Below are 15,290 nucleotides of genomic sequence, written 5' to 3'. Positions count from 1 at the left end.
GGCTAAGTACTTAGTAGATTTTTCAAACGTATGAGAAATCGCAATGGTTCTAATTAATGTGAAAGTAATAAACCCTATAATAGAGTGAGGGAGTTTTTTTTTTTTTGTCGGGACAACTAGCAAATACAGCACTCAGACACAATTAAGTCCAATGTACTGCACTCGGATTCCCTTTTATTTTTTTTTAAATCTATCGGATCCACAAGATCTACTCGGATTTCTTCGCAGATTGGGTAGATTTAAAAACAACAAGATGGACTTAATTAGTGTCTGAGTGCTGCACTTGCTAGTTGTCCCGACAAAACAAAAAAAAAAAAAATCTTGTGGTGCCAAGGAGCCAAGGTGGTCGCTTCTTAACACATCAGGGCAAAAGACCTCAAGCCTGATTCGAGCGAAGGCGAGCAGACGCACAGAAAAGGGTCCGCCGTCTCATTTTCCTCTTCACAAGCTGGGCAGATTACACTGTCTGAGATGCCTACCTTTTCCATGTGCTTTGCCCATAAAAAGTGGCCCGTCATCAATCCAACCAGCCATCTGCAGTCCTTTCTGCTTAATGACAGGAGAATCTGCAACATTCTGTCGGGCATGACAGATATTAGCAGTTTTGTGCATCTGCAGCCTCTCTCAGCCTGTCAAGCTCGCTTGTGGGTTGTAGTAACCCATTTGCTAACCGTGGCTTTGATAGCTGCAGAAAGGAGTGGCAGAACGGTATCCGGGTCAAAGAAGTTGGCCTCAGAGCCCATCCTAGCTAAGGAGTCAAAGGTCTCGTTACCCACGATACCCACGTGACCCGGGACCCATGTTAGCATCAGGCTATTATGTCTACCGAAATATTTTAGCCTGGATTTGCAGGACTCGACTACCCTTGATGTGGTTTGGGGGATGTCTAAGGCCATGAGCGCAGCCTGGCTGCGGCTGCAGACACATATACAGATGTCTCCATCTGTTTTCCACAACAAAGTTCATCGCTTCTTGAACAGCATACACCTGCGCCTGAAACACAGATGCATGCATTCCAAGAGCAAAGTGCAGTTTTGTCCCGAGGGATTCCGCGTAGATACCAGAGCCGGAGCTGTGCTCGGTCCTGGGCCAACTGCGAAAATGCGAAAACAGTGATTGCTGGGCTCATTTTCTGAGTTTAATCCCAATTGAGTCTCTGGAAGCAACACATTTTTTCTCTTTTCAAGTATGACTCTTGATGATTGTATTGAAGTCCATGCATTTTCTGTTTTCCAATGCCGGACAGGGGTCGCACCAGCTCTCATTTTGTAGTGAGGAAGTTAGTAAACTAAACAGTAAATACTGCTCCCGAAATTTTATTATCTGCATTTTGTCAGACAACTAGGCAACCCTATGTGTACTGTAGTTTCACAAAATAGCATCTCATCTAGTTGAGGAATGCGCTGTACTCAATACCCTGGGAGCAAGAATCACAGTCCTACTGGGCTGCGTACCAGAACAAACTGGTCATGGCAATAGCTATTAGGCGGACTGCGTAGTGAAATTAGACGCCACATCAAATATCCATTGACCAGAATCCTTCTGGGAGCTTAACAAAGCCCTGGACAAGTAAATATGTACAAAATAGTATGGAAATAGTCTATAACTGAACGCTGAATATGGAACTTACGCGATACTCGCTCGAAAGTTTAGAATAGAGGCAGGGAACACAATTCATATTTACATCTAGAAGAGCGTAAAGTAGGGTCTTAAATCTATCATAGACTAAACCAACTAGATATTGTGCCGGATATCGCAGTTCTCGTTATAATTTCAGGAGACTAAGACTAGTAGAGTCAAGTATTTTTCATTTTTGCTAGCTGGTAGATGAAAATCCAGCTTTAACTTGGTGGTGTCACTCTGTATGCATTGGTAATGTATTAGAAGCCCTCAATTGTTGGCTCGCAGTCAAGCATGCGATTTTGATCGAGTTTAACAAAGCACGTAAGTCGTTTCTTTTTCGTGTTAACCGGCGTCTGTTGGACACACCAAGTGAAGCCAAGCCCTTTTCCACCTGATCTTTCCAACGCAGAGGAGGCCTTCCTCTTCTTCTGCTACCACCAGCTGGTCTGCTGCTGTGCTGCGCTATGTCGATGTCGTCGTGCCTACTTAGTCCAAAGTGGCACTAGTGTTCGGAAGTTTTGCTATACTATACCTATATTTCTAGTACTTTCATTCTAAATTGGAATCATTCTGTCCTCAGATATTGATTTCGAATGCATTGTCTATAGAACATTCCCACTGGTATCATTAAAATCCCATATTCTTTTTGTGCGAAAGTGTACTTTATGCACCTAGAACAGCTCTTGGCTGGATCAAACTTCCCTCAATAGGCACTTAAGATCGATAAAAAGGACTTTGGCCCTTTCATTCTCTTGCAATGCCCTTCCTTCTTGCAAGACTTCTCACCAGCTGCAGTGACGGAAAATAGATTGAAAGCAAACAATATGTATTATATTTGTCATAATTAAAAAAACAGTTAATTGTGAACGGAAAGGTAATTAGTCATTCCTCGACTAATTTGAAGGGCATCATCAATAAGCCTCGGACGACAATGGTCTTGAACTATGGAAACGTATGTAGACCTCCTCAAAAAGTATAACTCTGGTGAGCAGCCAATCGACAATTTTGTTTGATGGCTATTATCTCTGCTGGCAAAACAGTGCACTCTAAAGTAGAACTTAATAGATAATTCCAATCAACTTTTTTATCCAACTTCGAATCATCTACACATAGACCCACAGTAACTTGGTTCCAAATTACAAATTTTTTTTTTTAATGTTATGCGTAGCTGTGGAGAAGGAAACGGATACCCTCTGACCAGCGCAAATGTTGATCAGTACCGCTATAGGATTACTATCGCAATTTTACCTGCGTCTCTATATGATCAGTGTACGAGGGCAGCTTTGCCTGCAAGGCCTTTGGGTACAAAATTTTACAAAGCGATGAACGGTAAAGTAAAAAAGACCCCTTGGGCACTGATTCCAATTCCATAGGTAGGCATATATTTGCACTTCCCCAACTGCCTTTCCAACGTAGTCTTCTACAGTGAATTCTACTAAGCAAACCTAACGTTTTAGTCGTTGATGATTTTATAATAGTTACTTTAGTGTTGAGGCAACTGATGGTTTACTTACCTACTTCTATAGTGTATTATGCGCAGTAGACAAATAATCAAATAATTCCAACATCAAATACCACTGCAATTTTCTTCCAAAGTATTCTCAATATCATTTTACTTAAGGGTAGGCGAGAAAACGCTAATATTGACGACTTTTTGTCTTCGGTAGCTCCCACTGAAATTTTCCGATAAAAATTTCAGTAGCAAATTTCAGTCCTCCTTAAAGGGTATTAAACATAACTTTTTGTGATTTCTCAAAAAGAGACTGAACTGACTGGAAAAGGAAGCTGGTAGTTAAATTGCTCCCCTTTCTGCTGACAATTTCTACCTGAAATCAATTTATTAGACTTTTCGGGAGTAACATAAAGATAAAAGACATCGAAATTTGGAAACTTCATTTTTTTCATTTTTTCAATTTGACTTTGTTTAAAAAAAGAGGTATCCTCGCGATACACTTACTTTCGGGATTGTGTCGCCGCTTTTCTATTCCAAAAATGTTGTGGAACAGTGAAATTTTATTTAGCCAATTTAAGTTTTGCTTTAACTCCTATTACATAAAAATTTAAATTATTTATTAATTAGTCTCAATTTTGACTACCACAAAAATATGCATTAAAACAACTAATTAATGAAAATCAATTTGCACTTCATTAATTAATAATTTTCTATGAAATGAAATAATAACACTAAATTACAAAAAAAAAAAAAAAAATCGTGAATTCATTGTCAATTATTATTGAAGAGGCAATAATCTGTGTATGTATAAATACTGAGAATAATGTGAAAAATTTATTATAATAAATAGTACCCCAAATGATATACACATATATATAATATAATATAGGATTATAATTTTGATAAGATTTCATTTAAAAGTAAAAGAGCGTTAAGTCAGATTGAGCTTAAAAAGTTCCCAAACAACTCTGAAAGTAACAAAATCACCACATCACAATTGCATAGAAGAAAAGTTTGGACTAAACATACATACGCAATACATATTTCTAAACTTTGTATTCAGTGGACTTTGGGCAAAATAATTTTTTTTATTACAGAACAGCATTTTTGCACTGAGACCAATAAAGTCTGGCGCTAATGTAGTAGGTTGAATCAACCTTTTCAGAGTATTAACGAATGACACAATTTTGTTTTTGTTTTTGGCGGGTGTGGTAGAGTTCATGCCTTCGCAATTACAGCCAACCTCGCCTACTGCGACGAGTGGTATGGCACCTAAAGCAATCCTTCTTCTCCTTCTGAGGAGACATCCTTCCCGACACTACTTTCTGTATTACTTTGGGAGGGCCCAGAACGACATCCATAAAGGACCAATTCTATTCACCCAGACCCATAAAGGACCAATTCTATTCGCAGAACGTTCTCGATGTATTTCTTTACCGTATTCCAGCTGTCCTTTTGTCAAGCATTTTACTAATTATGTTGCCCAGCGCGATGTCGCCAATCTGCTTTCTCCGAGCATTTCTTTCCGCGAGCCATCTATCACAACTAACAAACGTGTGTTCAGCGCCATAGCTCAGCGCTTTGCTTTGAATCGCTTGCCTTGCCTTACTTTACCTTGGTATAGGTATTTCCGGAAGTATCCGTGGTCCGAGAGGAACAGATTAAGCAGTAGTTCACTTCCTAAGTTTCGCCGTCCATCTGTCACTCGGTTCAGTGTCCCATAGACTTTACAACCGCAACATGGTATGACATCTCCGTTCCGCGATGCTAGTGATGACGTGTTCCTTCTTGAAGTCCCACGCACCCATTCGTTCCTGTTGACAGTCTTAACAGAGAATTACTAAATCAGAAAAGGTGCAAGCATGGCAAACATCAATTGATTCAAATGGGAATTAATTTAGAATCAATCGGTTTTTAGTTGATTGAATGTCTTTCCTGTACTTAAGCGATATTCTCTCATTGCCTGGTTCATATGAATGCATAAAATTATTTTTATGTGGAGAAAATGCGAGAGCCCAATATCAAAAATCAGCGAAAATTTTAAGTTACTTCAAAGTTTAAGTTAATTTGCGCTCCCAATTTTTTTGTTGTGTTTTTAATTCTATTTAAAAGTTGAATTGTTATTAATCTTGTACAGGAACTGAAACTTAGATTAATTATGAATTATATTTTTATGATAAATATTTTAAATAAAAAATTAGATGAATAAAGCGTAAAATGACTAAAAGCTTCTTACTTAACATACAAAGGAGGTGAAAATATCCCAAATGCGCAATTAATAAAACAAAAAATACCGATACATTCATTTTCAGCTTCTATCGGCTGCCATCCATCCTCAGCTCATCTTCCGATAAAATTTAACCGACAGGTATTCGTCACGTCGACATAGAGAGTTCGGAGTTTCGAATCGAACTAATTATGTTCTGATTAAACTCTTAATTTAACTTCCTTGTGCCCAACATACTCTTTTGGAAACCTGAAATGTTATAACGAAAATTACAAAGTGACGCAAAATTTGTCATCCAATTTGCTTTTGAATAATTATTTTACTAAATAACAGAAAATGATTTTGCTTGACGAATACCTTTATTTTGACCTTTATGCACTCCATTGCTTGTTTGTTTGTCTACTCCAGCTGTTTAGTCTCAAATATTATTGACGTACGATGTCATTTGCAAAAACTATGAATATTCCGATAGAGTAATAAACTTTGCGTCACCTTGTATAACCCGTTCTAGTTCTGTATAACCTCTTAGCTCTGATCTACATCATTAACAGTTCGTTTTGCTGCTAGAATAGTATTTCGTCAAGATTTTTTGATTGTTAGCAACTGGTATTTGGAACATGGAAACACCAAAGTCAGCCTAGCACTGCCTGAAACAAATTCAATTTTTTTGTTTTTTCAAAAACCAACTCAAAAGTCATTTATTTCTTAACATTTCACGGCCTTTTTTAAATGCTCATAACTTAGTCAAAAATGAACCGATTTTAATGATTCTGGGTTCAAAATGATCGTCATTACTTACACGAACGACTTCACGTAGAAACAATTGCAAAAAAGTAGTTGAAAATTTTTTATTTTGCAAAAAACAAAAAGTGCGAAACAGGTTTTTTACTCAAAAATTCATTACTCAAAAACAACGCATTTTAGCTACTAGGCATTCAGCTCAATTAAAGTTTGAGGTGGCCTCTTGATTTGGAAAAAGTTATAATATAAAAAAAAATACACTTTTTGAAATATTGAATTTCGAAAAAATTTCAACTACTTTTTTGCAATTGTTTCTACATAAAGTCGCTCGTGTAAGTAATTACGATCATTTTGAACCCAGAATTATTAAAATCGGTTCATTTTTGACTAAGTTATGGGCATTTAAAAAAAAATTTTCTTATATAATTAAAAAAAATCGATTTTGAGCCGAAAAACAAAATTGCCGATAACTCTTGAAAAAAATTTTTTTCGGGCGAACAAAAAAATACGTGTCTCATTATTTTGACCAGAGAGCAACATATTTGAGTTACATCGAAATCGAAGAACATGACCCGAATAGGCCGGTTGAATTGAAATGGAAAGCATCAGAGGAATGATTGCTTCGCACACAGCTCTAACTCGTCACTTTGCCGGACTAGTCGTTCTCGGTCTAGTAGGACTTTTTCCAGGAACGAAAATGTTTGCTGCGTAGCTTTGCAGGGCATATCTTAAATTGTATTTGTACGGTGCAGGACAAGTTAAAAGTAAAATATTATAATATAATATAAATAAAAGCAGATTTTGGAAAATTTTAGTCAAATATGCGATTACATATAGTGTGCAATAAAGTTATGTTGAGCTATTTATATTTACCAAGTACTATAATTATACATACACACATAGGTACATAGCTTTAGGAACAGTATTAAGCACAGAATTATAACTGTTGTATTTGTTAGTCTTGTCTTAGTATTCCTTCATTTATTTGTAATACCCAACATTCTGAAAAAACTACTTTTAACTAACTCTTAAATGCGTTGTGTTAAAAAATAACATTTTTTTAAATAAAATAACTGTACTAATATGTATACTAATATGTAAAACACACAAAAAAATTGTTAAAACTGTTGCAAATTTTTTAATTGCATGCGGCAATTAAATAGACTTGTGAGGTAATGCTTTCTTGTCATTGACAAAAAATAAAGATAATCATTTTAATGGTATCAATTTGTGCAATTGAATGTTTAACAGCTACGATTTCTACTGTGTGGATAAGAAAATTTCATTCCAAAAATCCAAACAAAATAATAACATATTTACACCGACTACTGTAGACTTGCTATTTGTCGGTTGAATTACTTACCTGCAGTTACTAAGTAATAGCACGTTGAGAAGTTGGTTTGACATTTCAAAGTTTTTTTATTTTAATTTATTATTTTATCTACTTTTTAATTTTTTTGCAACTATTTTTTTTAGCTCAACGTGAAAAAAATTGTTGGTTTTGCAACTGGCATAAACTACTTTAGTTACTTGCAAGGACAATTATTTTTCAGTGGCCTTTTACATATTTCGATCTTTATTGAAACTATAATATAATAATTCAAAGTAATTTGAAATTGAAAAAAAATTAACAATCTTAGAATATTTAAAAGAAAAACTTATTTTTGAGTCAAAATCCATTTTAACGATTACTTTTTTTAGGAATCTTAATACAGCTATCAATTTTGTTCTAGGCATTCTTTCGATACTTAGTCACGTCCACACTCGTCAGCGTTTGCACTTATATATATGTACATATATATATGGCGCGTACACCCTTTTTGGGTATTTGACCTAGCTCCTCCTCCTATTTGTGGTGTGCGTCTTGATGTTGTTCCAAAATGGTACTTTACTTGAATTAATTTTCACTTCATTACGTCCATTTTCTTAGTTTTGCTCTGCAACAATAGTTTAGAGGCTTTGTCATATTTTTGAGTCATTATGTTATTAAAAAATCTAAAAGCATTCCCCACTTATTCTGTGTCACTACTACGGATTCCATGATGACCTTATAAGCATGTTAATCCATTAGTTCAGAAAGGCGTTGAAGTGTCGCTAATATCGAAAAAGCATCTGCGGACCTACTGCGGCATCCAAGAGTGCCTGGCCCTATGTCCAATAGGATGACCACCACTTCAATTGCACAACCTTGAGAAGTAGCAAAAAAGCATGCGACTAAATATACAAACACATACATACTAACTCACACATACATATGTATATACTTATTAATCGCATTCACTTCATAAGTTTATAATTGTAATTGTATTTCTGCAAAAAAATTTAGATCTAATGCGGAACTAATATTTACCTTTTTATTGCTTTCTTTCTTACCACCTCCATGCGCTTTTGCACTACCGTCCATATCTAGAAGTAAGCCCGAGTACACCAGCTATACGACCCATTATCATCCCGCAGCTAGCTGTGACAACAACAGCCTTTGCAGCAGTGCCACCACCAGCAACAACAGTCTATGCACACATCATCAACAACAAAAACAGCAGCAACACCACTGCAATGGCAGTAACAATAATTTGCCTGCTGCCGCATCAGAAGCAGCATCACAACAAATACGCCGCCACACCATCATATCCACCACTCTGAGCAATTACAATCAACAGTTGCCATTGGCACCGCGACGTGCTTCGATCGCGTGGGAAAAACCAACAGCGACAGCACCCACAACAGCCGCCACGCTGACCCAGACATCAGCTGCTGGCACAGCAATACACGCGCCAACCGCAAACATTTACAAACCCGTAAAAATTACACTAATCGGCGAGCCATTGAAGCAATGGCAATGGAATGCAGCCAGCAATGGGAAGACGACTGCTGCTGTGCAAAGTAATGGCAACACCAGCACAATCAGCAATGGTGGCGTCAGAGGTGTAAAGAGTGAAACGAATGGTGGCGGTGGGGGTGCTGGTGATGGTAATTGGAATGGTCGAAATAAAAGTAACGGTAATAGTGATGGGATGTGTAATGGTCTCACCAATGGCCTTTCCAAAGAGTTCAAGAACGGATTGTGCAATGGTGCGGCTGATTCGTATGGCAGCAATGGATATTCTCGTACAAATGGTAGCAGCAATAATTACAAGGTAAAAGCAATTGGCGGTGTTGGCAATGGCAAGCAGCTGGGTTGCGGTAGTGTTGTTGATTTGCATAATGGCCAACAAAACCAGATGATCTATCAGCAACAACAAAATCATCATGTGCATAAACCTCATATAAAACAGGCGCTGCTTCCACCAGGACAACAACAACAACAACAACAAAAAACACAACTTGCAAGCAGAAATAGCCATCAACAGCAGCAAAAGCCACTGCAAGTTTATCAAACGCCAAATGGCACTAATGGCAGTAATGCCAATTTCAATCCAACAGTTACTATAGTCTGAGCGCGAATGTATTTTAGTTACGAATAGCTTGTAATGCCTGAGATTCATATACTACATACAACATAGAATTAATATAAATGAAAATTAAGAACATTTTTTTTGAAGAATTTCTGAGAAACTGAATTTTTGAATTTTATAGAAATTATGCCTATGTATGTACGAATAAGATGAAAGCACAATTTATATGTATTTTGTTAGCCGAGTAAAAACACAAACTTCCTTTTAATTTTTGTGCGCTAGTGCGTTGACGCAGCTTGCAAACCAATGCATGTATGTCAATGGGCTTTTAACGAAACAACTTAAGTCGACTTGGCACTTTTTACCTGAAATGGCTTAGTGCGAATGCAAAATATAAACAATTAATCATCCTTAGTCTTGGCTTAGAATGCCACTTTATTAAAATTTCCACAAAAATATACAAATATTCTGTGAGAGGCTATTGGATTTATACTAGCCTACAAAATTCGGCTTTTTTGTTGTTTTATACGAGACTGGCTTTCTATGCATTTTTATGCGCTGAACACGTTTCTGAGGCCTAAAAGTGACGCTTCTCAAAAATTTTACGTGCCTGAAATTTCAACCTGTACTCTCAATTAAAGTTTGAACCCTACACTAAAATATTGCGCCAGTTTATAGTGGCTTAAAATTCGCGTTGATTTTTCGCAAGTTTTGGTTTTTGACGCTATTGTGCATTTGCCATCCATTTAAGGCGACATATACATACCTGTAAACGGCCATATTTTCCCTGATTTTCATTAAAATTATTTAAAATGAAGAAGTCAATATATATTTTTCAAAATTGGCATACAATTTTTTATACATTAAAATAATATACATTTTTTTTATTTAAATCATTTAAAATGGCGGATGTACACTCAATTCTCCGTATAGTTTTGAGAAAAACGCGTCTAAAGTCGGCAACGTAACTATACCTCTCCCTGCGCTAAAACGCAAAGAAAAGGGTCGCCACGATTGACGATCTATAATATAAGAAATACGTAAATTTACGTACTTTTTGACATATTCTTAAAGGATTATATTAACATTTTATGAAAGGGAAAATTTTTTTTTTCCAAATTTTAGAGGTATCTGTTCTCTAAGGCACGCTGGAATTGTGAATTTTTTAATGAGCTATGAAACTGCAAATTAAAAAGAGCATCTTTAAAAATTGTTGAATTTCTTGCAGTTTTGTATAAATTTTGAAGCTTTAAGTTATATGGATTTTGTTGTAGTATAAACTATATTTTTATAAAAACAACTAAATGAAATTCATTAAAAATCAAAACAAAATTTTGCACTATGCTGCGTTGCTATTATTATGAGAACTGTGTGTGCGTGCAATTTCCAAAATAAAAGAAAAAAATGTTGAGTATGATGAGGTTGACCCTATAAGGATGAGGTTAACCCAGTGATTATGATCGAATTGTTAATTATTACTTTTAGATACCAGACTCCTGTTCAGCGCACAAAAATGCATTGAAAACTAGACTTACAAAAAGAAACAGCAAAAAACAAAAATAGACATGCCGACCTGTATACAAACCAAAAACAAAATTTGCTAAAGACCGATAAGTTGTTTTCTCAAAAGTCCATAAATATATAGCACTTAGCTGCAAATGCATTTTATTCCCGTGCGCACTGTACAGAATATTAGCGGAAGTTTACGTTGAAACATAGCGGAATACTTCACGTAAAACTCAGATAAGCATTCAATATTCAGCTTCACTCTTCAAGGGGTTATGAATTCATATGTACGTGCATAGTCTTTGCCAGAATAATCCCTTAATTCTACATGCATTGTTTAAAACAAGGAAGTTGACGCTTGACTTCAGCAGCCGAAAGAGGAAATTATCGGATTTTTGATATGGCATATCTATGGCAAAAGGGATTCATCTCATTATTTATTTTAGTTGCCGAATTTTTTTTTTTAAATAGGTATCATTGCAATAGTATTTTTAGTCTGTGAGTCAAAGTGGCCAATTTTTTTAAATTTTACATTGAGGAGAATTGATGTAGAAACATGATCTAATTGGACTTCGGAGCTGCGAGAAACAGAGGTAATTCATCATTTTGCAAAATGCATTTCTCGCACGTTCATGCAAGGCTACTCTCTCTGAGCAAACTCAATGCAAGCAATCGAAAATCACCGTTTAGAATGGAATTTGATTTGGCTATAAACAAAGTGCGCTTCAATATATTTCCATGCGTTTTTTCTTTTGCTTTTTTTTTTTTTTAAATACGGAAATTTATCACTAAGTGTACGGAACACGAATTCAATTAAAATTACTTAATTAATTACGTCTGGTTTTTGCGAGTAAATCATTCCGTCAAGCCAAGTTTTCGATATATTTAATAAGTTTCAACACATATCTCATTACTGGCAACTTCATTTTTCAGATTTCAACTTTTGAATTCCCCAGATTGTTGGCGTAGGAGTGACATCAATCCTTAAAGGCGCCGCACAATAGTACAATGGAGGCAAATTGCAGGTTCTAGGTTAGCAATAGATATCACCGTTTCGGTTTTTTACTCGATTTTCGAAGATTTCCGATTGTTGTTCCCCCTCCCTTTCTTTTCAAGTGAAAAGTCGCTCATTTTGTAAATGTTGAACGGCAAAACTAAATTCCTCGCACACATATCTTAGATGAATGAACGTGATTTTAGCTGTCAAATGAAAAAAATCGGTAGTCGCAATTGGAAAATTTGAACCCATGTGTACTCGTAATTTGTAACGCGCTGAAGGGCAGAGTTTCTGACAATGGCCGTCACTCAAAGCTCATACATAGCTTATATTTACTCGTACTTACGCATGTAGGTAAAATAGTGTCCATCTGTATTGCCTATATTTTTTAGTTGATAGCCTATAGTATGTGGATTTTATGTGAATGAGAGGATATTAGAGTATTCTCCTCTTAAAAGCGAGTTTTACCACTCTGCACAGAGTTTAGTATTACTAAATAATAATATACAGCAGCAACAAGGAAGCCTTTTGGTATATTAATTAAAATTATATTTATTATTTTTATTGTTAATAGTATTGTTATTATTGTTACTCGTATTCATATTACTATCATTATTATTACTCTTATTATTGCTATGTTATTGTTATATTATTATTTTTATTATTATTACTATTATTAATATTACTGTCACTATTATCATTATTTATTCTTATTCTTGTTGCTACTGTAGGTATATAAAATAAGTTAAAATGAACTATGCCTTCTTTTCTCTTTGACATCTCCGCCCTGTGAAATTTGATAAAATAAGCTTCCATTTATCACTAGGCCGTCAACAAAAAAAAAAAAAACAGAAAAAAAACTCATTTCTTTGACTCGCTAAAAACCACCACTCGAGTATACATATGTAAAGCTAGATGAAAAAAATAGATCAGGTGCACTCAAAGCCCCCAGCAAGTTTCATTCACCATAAAATAGATATGAAAAATGCGGCCCAATGACATTATTGGCATTAAATCCAAACCAAATAGTTACAATTTAGTTTATTGAAGGTCATATGGGTGCGTTGCTAACCAATAATACCCGCTGGCACGCTTATAATGAGTAAAGGTCACAGTTATAATAAGCGACTAAAAATTTTTTAGGTAAGTTTTAAAAATTTTCAAACATTGCTCGTTCATGTAAAATTATTCCCTTTGAGGAAAGTATGAAAGGTGGATTATGAAACGTACATATTTACATCCTCTGTTAAAGGGTTTTTAATAGATGCACTTGAGCTTTTATTCTATTTTGGTTTATTGTATTTTTAATTAATTTTTATTTCATTTTATATTAATTTAATTTACTAGAGTCTATTTTTCTTTATTGTGGTATTGCTTTTTTATCTACAAAAGTGCTTTGGTCAGTGTCATTTGCTTTTATCTCATGGGAGTGTGGTGAAAAATGGCACATTGACTACGTCAACGGAAAGCCGAATAAGTGAGAGCGATATACCGTGTCGAAACCATCCGAAGCAACTGAACAAGCTGTCGGGGATGTGGAGATGGCGGAGATGGCGGAAAATCTATCAATCAAACGGATCTCTGGTAACGAGTAAGTCCCTGACAACGGTTAAATCTGGTGCGAATCAGGAGAGTACCGGTAAAAAGGCTGTAGTTACTGGGGATGCGAATGCAGGGGCTGATCTATCGGAAGGGCAGAGATCAAATAGAGAAGACAGAAGGCCAAGAAAGCCGAAGCATTAGCTAAAGCAAGTACTCAAGCTCCATCAATTTCGCCACCTGTAATGGCAACAGGAAAGCGCGATAAAACAGATTAATCTTCTGTAATATTGCAATATTTCCAAGCCGAAACGGGATCTGTGCCAACGTCAGGGCAGAGGAGAGAGACAAAGAAGAGGAACGTCACGAGACTGAAGCCGGAAATGCGTGCATTCTCGACCCAATCGGAGGCAGATGAACCTTTACCTGAAAAGGCTAAAGAACCTCAAATGTCGAATGACACTTTTCCGTCAACGTGTGGCGCATCATTCGCGCTAATGGCAGCCAAGACAATAACGGTAGAGATACACATCGACAAACAAAACGGTCTTTTATCCAAAGGGTAACAAGACTATCTTGACGGCTATCTTTGGAAAGCCATCGGTGAGTTGAAAGACGCACCGATTTTCGAAGGTAAAAGCGCGGTGAACGGCATTGTAAAAGTGCAATGTGTCAATGCTTTTTCCCGAAAATGGCTGGAGAAGGTTACAGCCAAAATTCCAGCTTGCGAAAACTGCAAGTTCGTTCTTGTTGAGAGTAGCAAAAAGGCTGGTACGAGCGAGTGTCTGGATTTTGGGACTTTCCTGTAGTTCAGTAGAACTCTTCATATGCATCCGTACTCAAAACAAAGATCTTGATATGATTCTCTGGAGACTATACTCGAGCACTAGGCAGAAATCCGCAACAACATCCGAAGTAGGTTCCCACCTAGGCACATGTATGTGTTTTGCTAATCTAAGTTGACATTCTTAGCTATATGTGGCTATTATGCTGCTGGGGTTTCTTCTATTGTGTGTTTTTTGACGATTTAGTTTTGGTTGTGGTAATTAAGGGCCTTAGTTCTTTGTCTGCGGGTATTATTGCTCTATGAAGTGCTGTGTTTTGCTTGTAGGAGTGTATGTTCTTAAATTATTTATCGGGTTGGTGTGTGGATGATGGATATCAATAAGTAAACTTCTTCCATTTTTCTGTGGATTGTTATACGCTCCTTACATGAATGTGAATGGTGTTTGTGTCCAAAGGAATATGTCAGCAATGGTATTGGCTTTAAAATGGTTCTTCGAGTTTATTTAGCTTTTCAAGATTTTTTTAATACGCAGCGGTTAATTATTTTTTTTATTGATGTACATATGGTCTATTTTAATATTTTATTTAAAACCTAGGTATTTATAAAACTCTTTTTTTTCTATATTGAGGAGAATTTAATTGTTTAGTGTTTGTATTGTGTTTCTGTCAGTCCATTGTCCGCGTTCTGTGTGTTGGGTTTTTGCATTTATCTATTTCGAACTCCATTTTTATGTCTATAGTAAATTTTTATTATTATTTTTTATTTTGTTCAAACATCTTTGGGAGGCACTTACACAACTTGGCGGTAGCTTTGCTGCAAGTCACTATTTTAAAAAGTTCTTAGACTATCGTACTCTAAATTAAAATAAAACTAACAGGTACAGATGTAAATATTATAACAATAAATAAGTATTACTAATTTTCTGAAGGAAATTTCTTATGATGTGGCAAGAATTCAGCAGAGCCGCTTTTTAGAGCTCGTAGATAAAGTGTTTCTCCAGCTTGAGCTTCTTGAGGTTTTCC

General features: G+C 36.0%; 1 protein-coding gene across 1 annotated transcript in view; it reads left to right on the top strand.

Annotated features, from left to right (window-relative positions):
- Positions 1-9,732, top strand: part of LOC129240584 (uncharacterized) — a 122,433-nt gene extending 112,701 nt beyond the window's left edge. Inside the window, exon 15 of the mRNA XM_054876486.1 lies at positions 8,455-9,732. Within this exon, the coding sequence (XP_054732461.1) occupies positions 8,455-9,481 (1,027 nt within the window). The 3' untranslated portion in view covers positions 9,482-9,732. The remainder of the gene's footprint in view (positions 1-8,454) is intronic.
- The last annotated feature ends 5,558 nt before the right edge of the window (positions 9,733-15,290 follow it).

This window comes from Anastrepha obliqua, chromosome 3 (genome assembly GCF_027943255.1).
Source record: "Anastrepha obliqua isolate idAnaObli1 chromosome 3, idAnaObli1_1.0, whole genome shotgun sequence".
Classification (NCBI taxonomy): domain Eukaryota; kingdom Metazoa; phylum Arthropoda; class Insecta; order Diptera; family Tephritidae; genus Anastrepha; species Anastrepha obliqua.
The sequence above is the reverse complement of the archived record's forward strand: the minus strand, read 5'-3'. Positions and strand labels throughout refer to the sequence as shown.